This window comes from Myotis nattereri (assembly GCF_964212035.1).
Source record: "Myotis nattereri genome assembly, chromosome: 3".
In the NCBI taxonomy this organism is placed as follows: Eukaryota; Metazoa; Chordata; class Mammalia; order Chiroptera; family Vespertilionidae; genus Myotis; species Myotis nattereri.
The window spans coordinates 145985789-146006743 of record NC_138077.1 but is presented as its reverse complement, the minus strand read 5'-3'; the positions used below and the strand labels follow the sequence as shown (position 1 = coordinate 146006743).

Below are 20955 nucleotides of genomic sequence, written 5' to 3'. Positions count from 1 at the left end.
AATTTTATGTTTTTGTAACAAAATTTTTTATTTCACTTTTACTTTTACCTTTGAAAGATATTTTTCTGGATATTGAATTCTAGATTAGAGTTTTTTTTTCTTTCAGCCCATTGAAAATATTCCCTTGTCTTTTGACTTCCATTTACTTCTCTTATTGCTGTCTTTCTTTTTTCAAATATCATGTTTTCTCCTTTAGCTATTTTTAAGATCTTTTTATTTTCCTTTGGTTACCCTCAATTTTAAAATCCTTTGTGTAGGTATAGTTATATTTGTTCTTTTGTTTGTTGTAATACTTGATTCTATGACTTGACTTCTTTCATCAGTTTTAGAATATTCTCAAATATTACCTTGTGCTCCAGTTAGTTATGTTAGTCTTTTTCACTGTATCTTCTTTGTCTCTTACATTATTTTGTGCTTTGCATTATGTGGAGGGGAAAGAAGGGTGTTGGGTGTGACTGTGCTTCATTCTAGGTATTTTCCAAGTCAGCATTCTCTCTTCAGTTATTTCCACATTATTAAATCTATCTATGTGTCTTTAAAATGCTGTATTTTTCACTTACAGGATTTTCATTTAGTTCTTTTATATAGTTTTCAGTTCTCTGCTGAAATTTTCAACCTTGTCATTTCTTTGAATATATTGAACATTTATTTTAAATAAAACTGATAACTTCATTATCTGGATTCCCTGAGGATTGACTTCTATGGACTAATGTTTCCGATTTTGATCACATTGTCTTAGTGTTTCATTATGTGGCAAACATTGTATATTAAAAGTTACAGAGATAATTTGAGACCCAGGCTAATGCATCTTCCTCTAGAATGGATTTATGTTTGCTTCTGGCAAATTTGTATCAGTGCCAAATCTCGTTAATCCAAGTAGGAGTTATGATGATTTGGTGATGGGCTTCAGTCCCTATAAGAGCCAGTCTGTTTCCTATTCATTCTTACTCCTAGAGTGTGATCCTTCTAAGTCCTGGTCTCTAACTTGGGGAGTGTTGCTGGTGCCTGTCCTTTCTTGGCGTGCCCCAATGTCTGTTAGAAGAGCAGTGCTTGGGTTCTCAGTATCTAAATTGTCTCTTCTGAAATTAGTCAGTGGCCTCTCTGGAATTACCTTCTCCAGAATCTCAGGCCATAATTATTTACTGCCTTGTTAGCAATCTGATGCTTTCGAACGTGTTTTCCCCCCAGCTTTTTCACTTCTCAGCAGGAGGAGTGGTTTGCCATTTCTTGTCTGCCATTTCTAAAAGCGGAATTCCCCATAATATATTTATATTATTTGCTAATTTTTATCTTTTAATTTCCTACATTTACATAGCATTTAGTAGTTCACAAAGTCTTTTTGTATGCATTTTCTCATTCAATGAAGAAGGTATTAATTAGTATTCCTTTTAATGCAGATGAGAAAATACTCAAAAGTGGGCAAATGATTCAGGCAAGTTCACATAAGCCTGAACCGATACTCAAATTTAAATTTTATAAATTTCAAGTCTGGGTTTCATTCTACCATACCACAGGTATTAACTTTTGTATTTTAATGTTAATTATTCTAATCAAAGAAAGAATGTAAATTCATGTTTTTATTTTGCTTTGTTTAAAAATGTGATTCAGCATGATCCCACCTTTCCACTGATAGATTCAAGTTCTCAGAACCAGATTAGAAAACGCATCGTACTCGAAAAATTGAGTAAAGTGTAAGTATGTAATTGTCATTCCACTTTTACAATATTTTTAAGTTGACTTGGTATTTGTGGGTTCATAATATATAGGTGTTATTGAATTTTGAACAGTGAAGAATAATGTGAAAGGTTTACATGGATTTCTTCACCTGAGAAATTTTGATTTTTAAGATATCCTACCAAGGAAATACTGAAATTAAGTTTTGTGTACAAGGTGCACATAGTAAAGAGGAAGGTTGAGATTATGAGAGTAGAAAACCAAACTACCTCACTTTAATTTAATAATCCAATGAAGTCAGAGGGGAAAAAATATCAAAGCTAGACCCATTTAATTACTGATTTGTGGTAAATGTGTCACATCAGTTTCACATGTGAATAAGACTTTGTAAAGTTTTAACAGTCTGTTAACTCACTCTGCATACATATTCATAGAACATTTTCACACTCAGCAACTTGAGTTTTTGTTCAACTCAACTTTGCACTTTAGTTTTAAGCTTCCTGTGGTGGAAATTACTGTTCTTGTAATTAGCCCAGTCATAAATGACATTTAAAAATTGCAGCCTTGGTTTCTCTTTCAAAAGGAGCTTTCAATCTTTTTTCCAGAGGTATGAGAGCTGTTTTGAACTTTTTAGCCTGCATTTTCTTTCTTTAATAGAAAAGATGGAAAGGTGTTTTCAGTCCTTGCTTAAGGTGGTATGTATGTGGAGAAGTCTTAATTATGTGGTTTATTCAAAATAACAAAAACATTTTGGAAGCCATAGTATTATGAGGACCTTACTCCTTCCTTTAAGTTTTACATTTTAAATAACTCTTTAAAATAATATTTATTGAGTGCCTTTTATATGTTAGGCTCTTCATATATGATAAATCTGTTATTAATTTTGCCATTTATGTGTTTTCATACTTATACATTTCTGTTGAATATTAGGTTAGAAAACAATGTAAGTCACCATTATCTGATTTATAGAAGAATCCTTAAATTTAGTTACATAGTTTTTAAAGTGGGCATGGGTTATTTATACTGGTATATAATCAGTAGAAAGGAATTTATCTGAAAATAGTTACCTAGAATTTTAGCTAATAAAAGTACCCAGTTTTAAATTTAAGACCATGTAGACATGTCATTGAAGAAATTCTGTTCCTTCTGGGTTTGGGCTGTAACAGAACATGCTAAAGGACCCCTACTCGAAGACAAAATTATTGAATTAGCACAAGAAATAAATTTCAGAAGAGTTGGAATAACTTACAGAAAAAGAAGCACAAAGGACACTGAAAACAGAATAATTATGGTGGCATAGGCGGTTTAGGGATGGTTGGTTGTTTATAAAAGCAGTTGAGATTTTTCCCATTATAAAAGTAATACTTTCCTTCCCATTTGACTACCATATTTTCTCCTAATAATAAATTTTAGTGACTGTGTTTATGGAGAGATTATAATTGCCATGATCTGAAGAGGAAGGATTTGTGTCCTATTCCTATATGAAATGGATGAGCAGAAAAAATAAATGAAACTTTTTTTGTTTCTCATTGAAACAAACCAATTGCAAAAGGGCATTTTTTAAATAAAGAAAATGAAAGATGTACTGATGATTTGAGGAATTATTATTAATGTATTAATTATTTTTAATTTGGAATAATAAGGAATTACGATGATAATTTTATTGTGGTTGTATAAGAAAATGCCTTTGTATTTAGAGATACCTGAGGAAATACTTAGGGGTCAAGTGACATGTCAAGGATTCACTTTAAAATATTATAGCAAAAAAAGGAAAGAAGAAAAATGAAGCATATGTAAGAAAATCTGAGAACAGATATATGAGGTTGTTACCACTATTTGGAACATGTTTGAAACTTTCATAATAAGTTTTAAAAAGAAAAGCAACACATGCTTATTGCAGAAAATTTAAGCATTACAAAATGCTATAAAGAAGTGACAGTCACCTGTAATGCCACAACTCAGCAATAACTATAGTTAATAATTTGATGTTTATCCTTGATATATATGTGTATATGTGAATCTATACTCTTCAACTACTTCTGTTATAGTATAAACCTGGAAGAAATGAAACATTTGATGTATACTATGTATTATATACAATAGCATTATATAATTTTTATGGGGTTTTTTGTAAAAATTGGACAATAGTCTATGCATTTTTCGCTTAACATTTATCATGAATATCTTTCTACATTAAGAAAATAGATTCACATTATCATTTTTAAAATATATTTTTATTGATTTCAGAAAGGGAGAGAGAGAGATAGAAACATCAATAATGAAAATCATTGATCGGCTGCCTCCTGCACGCCCACACTGGGGATTGAGCCTGTAAACCGGGCATGTGCCCTGATCGGGAATTGTACCATGACCTCCTGGTTTATAGGTCAGCGCTCAATCACTGAGCCATGCTGGCCGGGCCACATATCATTTTAAACGTTCTATTATCTTCCATTATATATATGTGTATGTCATCATGTATTTTTGACCAATCATGTATTGATGAACATTGTTTCCACTTCGGTACTACTAAAAATATTCCTGCAGCAAGCATCTTTTTTATGTTTATCTGATGACTTCTATAGAATAAATATTTTGGGGGGGAAAAAGTTAGTGGGTCAAAGAGTATCCACACATTTAAAAAAATGTATATATTGTCAACTTGCTCTCTAGAAATATACCAATTTTTACTCTCACTTGGAGGGCATTTCCTCTTGCCTAGTCTTTTTTCCATTTGGCCTAATGTTTGAAAGTAAAGAGATAAGAAAACTAGAGACAAGAATATAGATAGCAGCCAAAATGATACTTTTATATTTCATAACCTCACACTGTAGCAAAGTCGTGGAGTTATTACGAAGTATTTCCTTATGACGTCTTACCAGTTATAACGTAGCTTAACTGCCTTCACCTGAGTGCCATTATTACCTATGGAAAATCCAGACTTAGACAAGTCCCCCCCCCCCCCCCAAAAAAAAATCTATATAATTAAATTCTATTTTAAAAGAAATGTAATTTTCTTTTACTTTCAGATTGCCTGGACTTTTGGGGCCTCTTCAGATTACATTAGGAGATATTTACACACAACTTAAAAATCTTGTTCGAACTTTCAGGTTGGTGCTAATATTATGATTTTTTTTCTCAGTTATTTTAACTATAGTGTTATTGCCTTGCAGAAACCATAGGTAGATCTACCTAAGGCATGAAGAAAGTAAGTGACTTATCTATAGTGTCTTAAATCTAAATACAGTGTCTATTTTCTCCACCACTAAACAATATTACTTCAGTGTTTTATTAAATGAAATCCTTTATTTGCTCAAACTGTGAGATATTTAGCTTTGACTAGTTTATTTATAGAATAGCTTAAACTATGAAGGAAAATTATGAAAATCCAAAGGTGGTTACTAATCTTGGATCTTAGTGAATTAGTAAATACATATCAAATGACCAGCACTGTGCTAGGCACCATGGGTAATACAAAAGAAGCATCATGAAATATTAAATTATCCATCCTTGAGGAAAAACTCTCCTGTGAGAAGATAAGGTGAGCACAGTGAACAGTACAAACAGTGAATAATTTAATATTGAATTGTGTAGAACAGATTTGAAGTGATAAGAAGAATAAAGGAAGAATAGAGAATATTAATTATGAAGTAGAGCAGTTGGGATTTTTCTAAAACTGTCATTGTAAAAATATTCAACCAGCGTAAGACTAGATCCTTTACCAAGAAGCATAGAGATAGACCTCTAAATACCTATTAGTACAGATGTACCAAATATACATTTTGGCCAAATGTAAATGGCCAAATATTTGCCTATGATTAAAGCCAGATACCACTAACATAAAATGAACTAGGGTAGAAGATCATTTCATCCAAAAAATAAATTATCATTGTGGTTTATGTTGTCAACAGTAATAGTATGATTTGAAAAGTTTAAGATTATAGTACAGGAGCAATTTCTTCACTGTGAGCTGTTATATTTCTCCTGCAGTCACTATACTGTACATCAAAAATACCAAATAGACAAATTTCAACCTGCACATTTAATAGCATCACTAACCTTTTTGTGTGCCAAAAGATAGTTTAGGAAAACATTTTTCAGCTCGTATTTACTAGAAGGAGGTAGGATTCACAGTTTAGGCAAATCTCAAATTCATCTTCAAGTACAGAAAAGGATCATGTATTACATTTTATATTTCATATGTTTAGCCTTCATAGACTCAAGACTATAGGAGTTATCTTAAGACATTCTTATAGGTTTTTATTTTGAAATTTGACCCCCAAAATGTTTGATGTACATCAGTTTTCTCTAACAGTTCGGTCTTAACATATTTTATTATTTTGATTAGAAATTATATTTGGATTATTGTACACCTGTTCTTTACATAATTTATATATACTATCCAACTCTTGGTATTTTGAGGTGACATTGTTTTTAATTCATCATCTTACAAGATGTGGAGAATTCCCGAATAGGACTTTTTCTTAAAAGAGTTATGACTTAAATGGAAGTAACTAAAATTTAAATACAGCTCTTAAATGTTATTTTCTTTAATATACATGCTAGTACATAATATAGCTCTGCAAAGATTGAATTATGATTAAATCTATTATGTTATATTATTTGAATTTTTATAAAAATTTTTAAAGATACAATGTTATTGAGAAAGTAATCTATTAAATATATTAGTACTATTAAGTAGCAATCTATTTTGCTAAATAATTGAAATATGTCACTATTTTAGACATAAAATTAACTTCCCAAACATCATTAATTACTGCAACATTTTATACTGCTATTGATTGATAAAACAAACATGTAAGGACATTTTCAGTTCATTTCATCTAGAATGTTTATATCTGAAAGTGAATGTTGAGGTAAATCTGAATGATGTGATTGTTCTCATTACTGAGATTGTTAGATATCATGGAATCTACACAATCACAAGATCACTGATCACATACAAGTTTAGGAATGCCACAAGTGATGTTCAAATTGGCCTAGGCCAGTGGTCGGCAAACTCATTAGTCAACAGAGCCAAATATCAACAGTACAATTGAAATTTCTTTTGAGAGCCAAATTTTTTAAATTTAAGCTATATAGTTATTAACTTAATTAGGGTACTCCTAAGGCTTAGGAAGAGCCACACACAAGGGGCCAAAGAGCCGCATGTGGCTCAAGAGCCGCAGTTTGCCAACCACGGGCCTACGCCTTTTGAATACTTAACTAAATGCTTTGTCAAAAAGAGTTTGGCCAAATATCAAGACTAAAGTAGAACTTCTGAATCCTTATTAGTGATGAAGAGAAAGATAACTTGCTTTTTAGATGCTCTCTCATACCTATCACAGTACCATGCATCCAAAAGGGGGAGGGGGTTGTTTTTTAACTGTCTGCATTGATGATAAAGTTCGAATAGATATATACAATGTGGAAGCACTAAAGATTAGAATTTGTTCAGTATTTCTCAGAAAGTGAATATTATTAACCGAAAGGTTAGCTGAAGGAAGACGAAGACTGGATGTCCTGTTTCATTGACTTTAAAAGGACCTCCCATACAGTTTCTTGAAGACAGTGTTAATGTAATCATTGTTCTGAGCAAACTGGTAAAGTCACTGAAGACATATCAGAAGAGATACTAGAATAAGACCTTTAATCTTGTATTACAAATACAAAGTTTGTACTTCATTTTTTTATTCCACCCACTTAGGGTAGATTAACTAGCAATTTAATTTACTTTGACTATATTTTCTAGAGCTATCTTTCTATAGATCTAATTGGATAGCTTGTATTTTTAAACTGTTTTGAAGTTCTCAGCACTTAATAGAAACCCACTGGAAAAAATGTTAGACTATAACTGCAAGATTGACCCATTATTACTATAATATGCTCTAGGAATTTAGGCATTTTGAGTTGGAAACCACTGTCCAGGATGTTATTTTTTGGTCTTTTGTCAATACATGTGGTCATTACTCACTGTGTGCCAGGTTGTACTTGGCACTTTACATATATTATCTCATTTAATGTCCCAAAATAGTAGTATTATCCCATTTTACAAATGAGGGATAATCTCAAGTCACACAACTAGTAGCTGGGTTTAGACCCCAAGTCAAAGTCAAGAGGATAAATTTTAAGTGTTCTCACCATAAAAAAAAAGAAAAGAAAAAGATAACTATATGTGAGATAATGGATATGTTAATTAGCTTGACTATAGTATAATTTCACAATATAACATATCAATATCAAGCTGTATACCTTAAATGTATACAATTACTCTGCATCCCCCCCTTAGTAAAACTGGAGCGGGAGCACAAGAATTAAAAAGAAATCTACCATTTGTTGTCTTGGTAGTCATTAATATCAAAGATGTAAAAAATAAAATAAAAAAATAGTTATTTCACTTATCTCCCTAGACCCCAAATAATAACTCTATTTAAGAGGATTCTGCCCTGGCTGGTTTGGTTCAGTGAATAGAGCGTCAGCCTGAGGACTGAGGGGTCCCGGGTTCGATTCCGGTCAGGGGCATGTACCTCGGTTGTGGGCTCATTTCCCAATGGGGGGCGTGCAGGAGGCAGCCAATCAATGATTCTCTCTCATCATTGATGTTTCTATCTCTCTCTCTCTCCCTCTCCTTTCCTTTCTAAAATCAGTAAAAATATTTTTTTAAAAAAAGAGTGTTCTATTATGAAACTAAGTCTTCTGTGACACCTAAGCTAGCCAAAACCAGAGGCACAGTGTTCATCAGCCTCTAAGAGGTAGCTGACAGACTAAAGATGTGAGAAGACTTTAAATGTCATATTTCTTTTATGTTTATAAACTATTATTTTTTGTTAATCCTCACCTGATGATATTTTTCCATTGATTTTTAGAGAGTATGGACGACAGAGAGAGAGAAACATCGATGTAAGAGAGACACATCAATTGGTTGCCTCCCGCATACACTCCATCTGGGCCAGAAATAGAACCTGCGACCCTTTGGTGCAAGTGGTGACATTCTAACCACTGAGCAGGCTGGCCAGGGCTACAAACTTGTTTTATCACCTTTTTTCTGTAATTCCTGTTGTGTAAGTTCTTTCAAGTTACTTTCTGCGTAATTTGCATTAAATTAAAGCCTAGCTAAATGATATGATGTCTATAGTTTGCTTCAAAATTATCCAGATTAGGGGGTATTGAATATGGGGTTGTGTAGATAAAACATGATTGGCCAGGAGTTATTAATTCTCAAAGTAGTGCTGAGTATATGGGAGTATATTTTATATTCTCTCTACTTTTATATCTTTTTCATTAAAAGTTTGGGAGAAATAAGCCCCCAAAGCATTATTTTGGTGTAGGGGATGTTACAAAAACCTTGATGTTAATTTATTTTTCAAGTCTTTACTCTTCAGTATCTGCAGGTAAAAATCTATAGCTTGAACAAAAATTGCTTAGCCTTTGCTGTTTTTTAGAAAAATGTTGATTACTTAGAGTACAGAGTGACCTCTGGTAAGATAACTCATTTGGGATCTTGAGATTCTGGCAGGACGACTTCAGCATGTGACTATTCGTAGGCAAGGGCTTATAAGTGGAGTCTGAAAAAAGGTCATATTGATGACAGCAACTAGTATTGAGAGATCTTTTCAGTCCATACTTTCATTGGAAAAGAGTTGACATAAATAACCATATCCTTCTCTTTGAAATGATAATAATAGAATTTGTAGAACAGTGATTCTCAAGCCAGTTGTGCAACAGAATTATCTGGGGATCTTTTAACCACTCCAGATGCATGGCTCCACCACTGCAGATTGAATATCCTTTGGTTAGGGTTGGGCTAGGACATTAATATTTCTTTTTCCAGTTTTTTATTTTTATTTCAAGAAAAACAATTTTAAATATAATGTTACATGCAATAAACCTTAATATTTCAAGAAAAATGATCTTAAGTAAAATGTTACATGCAATAAACATTAATATCTCAAGAAAAATGATTTTAAATACTAGTATGATAATGTTACATGCAGTAAACACCAGTTATCCAAGAAAAATCATCTTACATATAATATTACATGCAATAAACATTAATATTTCAAGAATACAAGGATTTTAAGTATAGTAATAGTACCAAAACTGTACTAACATAGTATGATATCACAAAAGTTGTAGGAAATATTAAAAATCTGCAAATAACAGGATTACTTCTATTATATTCTAGAATATTTTTCCCCCCTCTGGCTCTATTTTTGTTCATCAGTTTATGTTGTTCATTATATTCCACAAATGAGTGAGATCATATGATATTTATCTTTCTCTGACAGGCTTATTTCACTTAGTATGATGCTTTTAAAGTCTCTTTTGTCGGATATGAGTATTGCTACTCCAGCTTTTTTTTCTTTTCCATTTGCATGGAAAAAATTTTTCCATCCCTTCACTTTCATCCTATGTGTGTCTTTTGTTTTGTGGTGGGTCTCTTGTAGACAGCATATAGTTGGGTCATGTTTTTGTATCCATTCAGCTACCCTATACCTTTTGATTAGAGCATTTGATCCATTTACATTTACTAGTAGGGTTATTATTGAGAGGTACTTATTTATAGCCATTTTAATTCTGTATGGATAGGTTTCTCTCTCTGTTTCTTCTTCTCAGCAATCCCTTACAGCAATCCCTTTTGCATTTCTTGTAATGCTGGCTTGGTGGTGGTGAACTCCTTTAGTCTTTTTTTGTCTGGGAAGCTCTTTATTTGACCGTCTATTTTGAATGATAGCCTTGCTGGATATAGTAATCTTGGTCTCAGATCCTTGCTTTCCATTACCTTGAATACTTCATGCCATTCCCTTCTGGCCTGTAGAGTTTCTGATGAGAAACCAAGTGTCAGCCTTATAAGAAATACTTTGTAGGTAACAGTTTTCTTTTTCCTTGCTGCCTTTTAGATTTTATCTTTAGTTTTTGGCATTTTAATTATGATGTGTCTGGGCGTAGGTCTGTTTGGGTTCTTCTTGTATGGGGTTCTCTGCACCTCCTGAACTTGTGTGACTTTTTCCTTTACCAGGTTAGGTAAGTTTTCTACCATTATTCCTTCAAACACCTTCTCTATTCCTTTCTCCCTTTCTGTCTCTTCTGGGACACCTATTCTAATACTGTTACATTTCACATTTCCCACAGCTCTCTTCAGCTCTCCTCTTTTTGAATTGTTTTTTTCTTTTTGGTTATCTAATTGAGTGATATTTTCAACCCTGTCTTCTCATTCACTGATTCGATCCTCAGCTTCCCCTAATCTGCTGTGTATTCCTTCCAATGTGTTCTTTATTTGTGTTATGTCATTCTTTATCTCAGACTGTTCTTTTTTCATAGTTACTATATCTTTTTTCATACTGTTGAGCATTTTTAACATCTTTGCTCTGAACTCTGTTTCAGATAAATTTCTTATCTCTGCTTCATTTATCTCTTCTTCTGGAGAATTCACTAGTTCTTTCATTTGGGAGTTGTTTCTTTGTTTTCTCATTTTGTTTGTTTGGGTTTGTGACTATGTTTTAGATAGGTCCTCTATACCTCTCAATCTCTAGTGCAGGACAGTGTTAAAGGCTGTTTCTGACTAATTGGATCAGGCAAAGACTCAAAGCCTCCAGAGACTGCCTCTGTCTACAGCAGCGGTTCTCAACCTGTGGGTCGCGACCACTTTGGGGGTCAAACGACCCTTTCACAGGGTTCACCTAGGACCATCAGAAAACACATATATAATTACATTACGATTCATAACTGGCAAAATTGCAGTTATGAAGTAGCAACGAAAATAACTTTATGGTTGGGGTCAACACAACACAAGGAACTATATTAAAGGGTCGAGGCATTAGGAAGGTTGAGAACCACTGGTCTATAGACTAATAGGATTCTGACTTGAATTTCCCCCAGGCAATCATCCTCAGGTGTGGCAAGAGTTTTTTCAACAGGGTGGGGTGGTTGCTTCTGCCTGGAGGCTAATTGTTACTTTTAATCTCTTAACTGGCCTCACAGCAAGGTGTTTTCCAATAGGGTGTGTCAACTGTCTTCCCCCCAGGCAAGGCAAATGTCTATGTGGGAAAGATGTCCTCTGCTGCCTGAGGGAATGACTCAACACAGGAAACTTAGGGTGTGTGCCTTCTGAGCTCTATCCCCCAAGTCCCCAGTCCTGGGTTCTGCTCTCACAGCGCCATTCCACTTCACCTTCCCTCTGCCAGAGCACAAGGTGGGTGGTTCCACAGGGAATTTTTTTGCGTTGGCCCTTTAAGAGGGTGCCCAAACTTTCAGCTGCCACTTCCTAGCAGACAGCACCCCACTGCTTTACACAGCTAGATGTTATGTGGGTACCCTCCTCAGTTTGGTGCTCTCTGCTAGGGAGCCCAGCTTGAGGATTAGATCCCAGAGTTCTCAGTGGCACTCTCCCCACCCCCACAGCTGAGATATCTCTCTGGGACTTCCAGTTGCCATCTGTGGGTGCCCTGCCAGCCCTTTCATACCTCCACCTCTCCTACCAGTTTCTATGTGGTCTCCACCTTCCGTCCTTGGGTATCAGGGTTCTCTCCTTTGAGTTTTCTGTTGATTATTCGGAAGCCTTTCCGTATTTCAGTTGTAATTCCAGCATGTTTCTGGAAGTATGTCCATGCAGCATCCTCTGACTCTGCCGCCTGGACATTAGTATTTCTTTTAAAGCCCCCCAGGTGATTCCTATGTGCAGCCAGATTTGAAAGCCTGTTACAACTTAAACATCAAGCAGCTTTTTCAGCTCTTTGAAGAATCTTTCCCCAGTGACTAGAGCTGTCCTTTCCACTGAATTGCATCACAGTCATTTATCCGGAATGTTATATTGATTTTCCTGTCATAGTAGTTACATCTGAAGTTGTTCAGGAATAGTTCACTGTCCTCACTGTTGACTCAAGAGACTTTTCTAAGTTGGATTTTAATTAAAATTATATTTTGACGCAAAAGTTCTTTTTAAATCTCATCAGTGATAAATCAAGCTTTTTTCCAATATTTGTATTGAATTTTAAATTATATTTTGAAACCATGCTTTTTAAATGCTTTATACCAAATATTCCTATTTTCATATTTAAATTATTACTCAGACAATAATAAATATATTTATTTAGCATCTGTGCTTGAAACTACGTATTTTGACTAATCAAAAGGAAAAATATGAGAGCAAGTAAAATATTGTGAGTCTGCCACTGGAAGTATTTGAAGTGAAAGCAAAGACCTTGTCATGCTTTCCTCAGTGCTTGAAATGGTGTAGATAAAGCAGGCATGCAATGCATTGTTGCTGAATGAATAAAGGAATTCATTAAATCTTAAATTTGTTTTAATTTTAGAGGTTTTGAGTACCACAGAAAAGGAAATTTCTACTTAACTATATTTGCCTTTTTTCCCCCCTCACATGCTTATTCTTTAACCTTTTTTGGTTATGTGCTAGATTCTGTTTTGCTACCAACAAAGCAGTGAACAAAACACAAAAATTCCTTCTCTCGTGGAACTACTCTAATAAAGAGGATATGTAAATTTTTAAAAACAATATGTATATTATTATTGTGGTGATCCCCTTTCCCAGTTCATTCTCCTCCTTTTCCCCCAAGAAGGAAAGGGGGGTGGTACTGACGAGGGAAGAAGTCATTTTAAATAGTTTGGTCAGGGAATACATCATTGAGACGATGCCATTTGAACAAAGATCTAAGAGGTGGTGAAAGAGCAAGCCATCTGTAAAAATACATCAGACCAGAACAGAAGGTGCAAAAGCTCTGGAGCAGGAGCAGGAGCAGGCCTAGTATATTCAAAGAATATTAAAGATGCTGATGAGGCTGGAAAAATGAGCAGAGGCAAAGCTACAGAGATATGGTCAAACAAATACAGGATGGGAGTGGGTATGGTACAGATTATATAGGCCTTGTAGCCATGGTCATTCTTTGACTTTTACTCTGAGATGGAGAACGGTTGGTAGATTCAGAACAGAGGAATCACAGTACCTGATACATTTTTAACAGCAGCACTCTGGGTGATAATTTCAGAATTAAAATAGATGGGCAGAGGCAAGAAGACCTTTTAGGATGCTGTTTTGGTCATCTAAACAAGAAATGATATGAACCAAGATGAAAGGAGTGGAGGTAATAAGTAATCACATTGTTTTTTGAAGATAGAACCATAAGGACTTGATGGCTTATTGGACATAGGACATGAAGAGAGACAAGTTTAAGCATGAGAATTTTGGCTTGAGCAACTGGATTCTGGAAGGATTGGGTAGCCATTTACTAGGATGGAGCTGTCTGCAGAAGGATCAGTTTGTAGGGGAAAAATGAGGAACTCGGTTTGGGCTATATTATGTTTGAGAAGCCTATTTTATATTCAAGTGGAAATGTCAACTAGACCATTAGATACAGAAGTTTGGAATTCAAGGAAAAGGCCCAGGCTAGAGATAATAAATTTGAGAATTGTCAGCACATAGTTTTTTGTTTGTTTGTTTTTTAAATGCCCATGTGCATTTTATTAATAAAAACTAACAGTGCCAAATTAAACAAGTCAAACAAAGTATCTTTATATTCCATAAAATATTACAGAAAAGTTTGTGTTTCAATAAAAAGACTATTGTTTTAGAACAGGCAGCTAACAGCAACTGTGCAGTTAATGGTTCTTTGTGGATAAATTTTAAAAGAAGCTACTGCCTGTCCTGAAATTCCTTTTTCTTTTTATAAAAAAAGAACTATTAAAAATGATGGACAAATTTTGAGTTAAAAAACTGTTAAAACATTCTCTATATTTAATTTCAACTTTGTAATAGATTACAGGAAGATGCTTAATTAAGAAACAAATACAACATTTGTTTCAGTACAGCACATAGTTATTTAATATTTAAAGCTATGAGATTGGATGAAATCACTAAGGGAATGATCATATATACAGGAGACCAGAGACCCTGGGGCAAACCAAAGTTAAAAGGTCTGGGAAGGCGGTCAGGGCACGTGACTGCATTGTGGGACGTGCAGGAGGCAGCTAATCAATGATTCTCTCTCATCAATGATGTTTCTAGCTCTCCCTCTCTCTTTTCCTCTCTGAAATCAATAAAAAAATATGTGTGTGTGTGTGTATTTTTTTTTTTTTTTAAAGAGGCCAGTGAGAGAGAGGGAAATCAGGCAAATGGAAACCAGGTGAAGAAAATGTTCTAAGGAGAAGGGAGTGATCAACTGTGTCAAATGCTGCTGATAGATTAAGATAGAGGACTCAGAGATGTCCGTTGAATTTGGCAACGTGGACGTCTTTTGTACACTTAATCCTCATAAAAACCCTGGGATAGGTAGTACTATTGTTCCTGTTTTACTAAATTAAAAAAAGTTTTACAGCTGTTGAATGTGCCCAAGGTAAAACACCACTAAGTGATAGATATGTGTACTGAGTCCATGTCTGTCAAACTTTTTAGCCTCTGTACTGTATTTTTTATATCATAGAATTTTCAAAATTTTGTAAAACATTTTAACTATGGAAAAAATCTAGATTAACAAAGATACACATATTCTCTACTCAGAATTAATGGATTATTGCATTTTGTAATATTTTATTTAGATGTACACCTTATCATCAACATTCCCTACCAGAGTAATGCATTTGCTACAGTTGGTAAACCTACATTGACAACATCATTATCACCTAGAGTCTATAGTTCACTCTTGATTTTGTATATTCTATGGGTTTGGACAAATGTATCATTTTAGTATCATAGAATATTTTCTCTACCCTAAAAATTCTGTGTTCCACCTATTCATTTACTCCTCTACCACCCATATCCCTTTCCCCTCTCCCCCCGAGGCAACTACTGATCTTTTTACTATCTTGATAGTTTTACCTTTTCAAGAATGTGGTATAGTTGGAATCATACAGATTGTAGCCTTTTCAGAGTGACTTCTTTCACTTTGGTAATATGCATATAAAGTACCTCCATGTCTTTTCCTGGTGTGATAGCTCGTTTCTTTTTTACAGCTGAATAATGTTCCCTCATCTAGATATAGCACAATGCATTCATTCACCTACAGAAAGACTCTGGTTGTCTCCAGTTCTGGCAATTATGAATAGAACTTCTGTGAATGCTGTGTGTAGGTTTCTGTGTGGACATGATTTTTTTACTCCTTTGAGTAAATACCAAGGAGCATGATTGCTGAATCATATGGTAGGAATATGTTTACTTTGTGAGAAACTGCCAATCTGTCTTCCAAAGTGACTGTACCATTTTGCGTTCCCTCCAGCAATGTATGAGAGTTCCTTTTGGTTTTGTCAATGTTCAGGATTTTAGCCATTTTAATAGGTATATAGTGATAACTTGTTTTAAATTGCATTTCTCAGGTAACATGATATGGAGCATCTTTTCATATGCTTATCTGTCATTTGTTTATCTTTTGTGGAGTGTCTATTAACATGTTTGGCCCATTTTTTAATTGGGCTGTTTTCCTATTGTTAAATTTTAAGCATTCTTTGTATATTTTGGATAACATCCTTTTATCAGATATTATTGGCTGGTTTTTCCTGATTGATTGATACTATTTTTTATTTAAAGTAATCATTTTAAATGCTTTCTGAGAAACTAAGATGATTACAAAATATTTTATTGTCATCAACTGCTAAGTGGTAGAATTTTCTGCTGATTTTTTAAAACTTAAGTTTTCTTTATAGAGACCTAGCCTTAAAATGTATTAAGTGAATGCTCATTTCTGTATATTATGGATTATGACATCCCTTAATTGCCTACTGGCAACCTAGCATGAGGTAGAAAAGTATGAAAGATGAATTAAAATAAAAAATTGCTTACCTTGTTAGCTTTAATAAAATGTTTGATTGGGGAAAACAGATCATATGGTTATAGGGATGTCTGTATTTTAATAAACCATGCAATTTAGTTTCCCATGTTGTTCCTTTATTTCCATTTTATATAATAGTATTGTTATAAATACATAATAGTAGGACTGGAATATTTACTTTTGAGACAGTCATTATTAGATAGTGAATATCAAGCCATATTATTATGCTACTAGAGGCCCGGTGCACGAATTCGTGCACAGGTGAGGTCTGGCCAGCCAGCCCCCATCGGGGCCTATCGGGCCAGGCCAGCCAGGGAGAGGGGCGGTGGGCAGTTGGGGTGGGGGGCAGTGAGAGGGGGCCAGCCAGAGGGAGGGGCCACAGGCGGTTGGCTGGCCAGCCCTGCCCCCTGGTCGAACTCCCAGTTGAACTCCCGGTCAAACTCCCGGTTGAGGGGACAATTTGCATATTAGCCTTTTATTATATAGGATTGACTCTTATCTAACAAAAATAAAAAAAATAGTGCTCTTTGACACATGATGTCATATTTCTGACTTTTCTATAAATAGAAAAATATAACAATCCTTTCGTAAATTTTATCTTACTGTCTTTCAGATTAACAAATAGAAATATTATACACAAACCTGCAGAATGGACCTTAATTGCTATGGTGTTGCTGTCATTGTAAGTACTCTTTTAGATTTTAACTAAATACTACCTGTGATTAGGGAAAAACAGAGTTGTTCATTGATTTTGTAAACATCCTTAGAAAATGTTGTACCCCTATTTTTTGTCTTATTTTTATTTCCTTTAAAATAAAATAACTTTTATGTAAAGTGATATGCTATATTTTGATATGTTATAATCATTCTCTATATTTTTATTGTCTTTTTTTCTGATGGACTTTTTCTTTGTAAATATTACTTATCTTTTGAAAGAGAAGAACATCCCTGTGTGGGATATATGCAGAGGGTTCTTTAGTTTCATTTTTAACAGTATATTTTATTAACAGTAAATAGACCACATTATTTTAAATCTATATTTTTATCAACATATCTAATGCTATTTTATTTTTCTTCAACATATTTTATCATTAATAGCATCAGAAGTTTCATTTTCAAAATTAATGTATATCTTTAAAATCAAACATTTAAAGGAACTAAAATAGATACTACACAAACATATATAAAACATTTAATATTCACTCATCCATAGCCAGTTAACTGCTATGCATCCAAAACAGAAACCATCCTTGTGTCTATAGATGCTTATGGCATACAAAGGGTTAAAGAAATCACTAGTGGTTTCTTAGGATGTCTTTCAGTAGGGTTAAAACCATCTAGTAAGTATGTGTTTTTCAGCTTGAATTGCAAAAGTCTTTTTTTTTTTTTTTTGAGGACCATTCATTACTTAATTACTGTTGCTATTTGGTACTTGTTAGGTCATTGAAGCCCATAGGACATTGAATACATACTGGACACTCACAGGTCAAGAAATGTTATGAGCCAGCCTCACAGCATCTCCAGTCCTGCTTTCTCTTTCTCTGATATTATTTTAGTCAGACATGTTATTCTGGCTTTACTGTCCCAAGGAAGGCTGTGCTGGGAGACATTAGGGTAGGCTTCACTGAGCCAGCATTTGTGTCACCCAACCAGATACAACTCACATGATTCATTAAATCAGAACACAGAAAATAACTTTACTTGAATGCCCTGATATAAATTTTTTATGAACCAGAAGAACAAATCTTTATCATTTCTACTACTCAGTGTTCCAGTTGAGTTCCTTATTTGTGAAACAGATCTTAGTAATTTTTTAGAAAGTTCTTTCCATTTTATGAAACTCGTAAATATTTTGGTCACTGGCAAAAAAAAAATCAGTATCTGCTCACCCACCATATCCGATGCCTGCTAATAAACCCTCATAGATAACTGTTTAACTGTACTTCTGCAATTCATTATACTAAAGAGGAAGTAACTTCTTTGGTTGACAAGTCAGAGGCTTACGTCCAGCAGTAATCTCAGAATCTTGCTTTCTAAGCCAGTAACTGGAAATATTATCTTATTGAGCAGCTGCTTACTGAGAACAAATGTTAAGTCCTACTTTTTTTGTCTGTCAGATTCTTGCTACATCTCCAAAATGTACAGCAAGGAACAAATAAAGTGTGGAAAATTAAGTATTAGGGCAACCATAAAATTTCATGATTTTTCCATACAAAAATAAACCTGTAGTGTTTGATTTTAATAGAGGCATCCATGTGGCAAAAATTACTGAAAGCTTTCCTAGTCCTTTCATGCACTATTTGACTTTCCTAACTTTGGATGTAATGTAGGGAACCTCTTATTTCAGGGGTCAGTGTCTCATAAAAATAGTAACTTAATTCAAGAAACAAGCTGCACACATCTTAGATGTATTGCATGTTTCACATTGTGCAATCAATCTTGAGGTTGTAGTAGTAAATGCTCTTTCTTTTTGTCACTCACCTTGAATCCTTTCATTACTCCCTAACCCCTACAGCTAGATATACCCATCTTCTCCTGGTCCAGTGGTTCTCAACCTTCTGGCCCTTTAAATACAGTTCCTCCTGTGTGATCCAACCATAAAATTATTTTCGTTGCTACTTCATAACTGTAATGTTGCTACTCTTATGAATTGTAATGTAAATATCTGATATGCAGGATGGTCTTAGGCGACCCATGTGAAAGGGTCGTTCGACCGCCAAAGGGGTCGCGACCCACAGGTTGAGAACTACTGTCCTAGTCCTTGGTCCTTTTGATACCTATACAACTAAACTACTTTCTAACTAGGGCCCTTTAGATCTTTTTTTTTTTTTTTTTTTTTTTTTAAATCCTCAGTCACTATAGACACCAAGTCAGATGGCACTTTCTTAGTTTTTGTCTTTCAAATCTTTTCTCATAATTCTAGCTTTTGCCATAGGCCCTCCTTATAAGTTATCACTGATCCTTTCCATTTTGCATTTGCATTCTATATCTTCATTAGCTAAATCTCCTTATGCTTTGGTTGTCAGCTTCTAAGACTTCTATCTCCTGCTCCCATATTATTTTATTTCTTATTTCCTCTTTTCTCAGAAAGTCCCCTTTGGCTTTTCATATTTCTCTCCCCCTCCCCCCCCCCCAAAGAATCTATGGCTCAACTGAAACCCCTTTCATTCTCAACTTGTTCTTTTGTCACCTTTTTAGAATAAATATTTAGAATAAATGTGAAATGCGGATAAAATTAAAATACATATCTATCATGTTAAAACTAATCCCATTGACTTCTATAAAGTATAATTATACTTTATACTGGTACCCCTCTTCCTTACCACTTACAGTTTACAATTGTGTAAGAAGGCACTTCGTTGGGGAAAGAAAAAGCAGGCATAAGGCCAGCATTGCATAAACTGCCTTAAACACAGTGAAAAGTATGGAGATTTTAGACACCGAAAGAGACATGCGCATATAGAGAAAGGGGGTAATTAATACACTCATACATATTTATGGAATAGTAACCCAGCCATTCAGCCTTTTAACTTATCACCACTAAGATTAAACATAGGCATACATAGGATTACCCTTTTTAAAAATAATTATCTTACAATTTGGAAAACCTTCACATCTACTGTTAAACTTTCAATGGATTTTTTTAGTCATTATTTGTAGACATTTCTGGAGTTTATGTTAAAAATGAACTTAGAAGTCTTTATAGCTAGAAAAAAGATTCTGAATGGCAAGTGTAGTCACTGAAATGAGTATAAGATAATATGTTCAGTATTTTTATAACAATGGTACTATTTTTTATATATGAATATTGCAGTTTTTTTATTACTAGCATTTGTTTAATACATGAAAGCTGTTTTCAACATTTCTCATAAGAACTTAGAAAAGGGTTTATAGGTTTATAGTTATGAGTACATAAAACAGTTTATGCTTATAGTATTATTTATTAACTAGAGGTCCAGAGCATGAATTCATGCATGGGTGGGGTCCCTCAGCCTGGCTGGCGATCGGGGCCATGGGGGCCACAGGAGGTTGGCCAGGGGGAGGGACCCCAGGAGGTTGGCCAAGGGGGGCGGGCACGGGAGGTTGGCTAGCGGAGGGGAGGGGCTGTGGGAGGTTGGCCGGCCTGGGGCGGGGCGGGGCACAGAAGGTTGACTGTGGAAGTGCACTGACCACCAGGGGACAGCTCCTGCATTGAGCGTCTGCCCCCTGGTGGTCAATGTGCGTCATAGTGACTGGTCAACTCAACTGGTTATTCCAGTTGTTCAGTCACAACAGTCACTTAGGATTTTATATATATAGATTACTAGAGGCCCGGGGCACAAAATTCGTGCACTTGGGGGGCCCCTCAGCCCAGCCTGTGCCCTCTCACAGTCTGGGAGCCCTTGGGGGATATCCAACTGACGGCTTAGGCCTGCTCCCTGGGTGGAGCAGGCCTAAGCCATCACTCGGACATCCTAAGCACTGCCACGGAGGCGGGAGAGGCTCCCACCACGGACACTGCGCTTTC

General features: G+C 34.9%; 1 protein-coding gene across 1 annotated transcript in view; it reads left to right on the top strand.

Annotated features, from left to right (window-relative positions):
* The window catches only part of RPAP2 (RNA polymerase II associated protein 2), a 99508-nt gene that overhangs the window by 38301 nt on the left and 40252 nt on the right, over positions 1-20955 (top strand). Inside the window, exons 9-11 of the mRNA XM_081087759.1 lie at positions 1609-1691; positions 4704-4784; positions 17062-17130. Coding sequence (XP_080943885.1) covers positions 1609-1691; positions 4704-4784; positions 17062-17130 — 233 coding nt within the window. The remainder of the gene's footprint in view (positions 1-1608; positions 1692-4703; positions 4785-17061; positions 17131-20955) is intronic.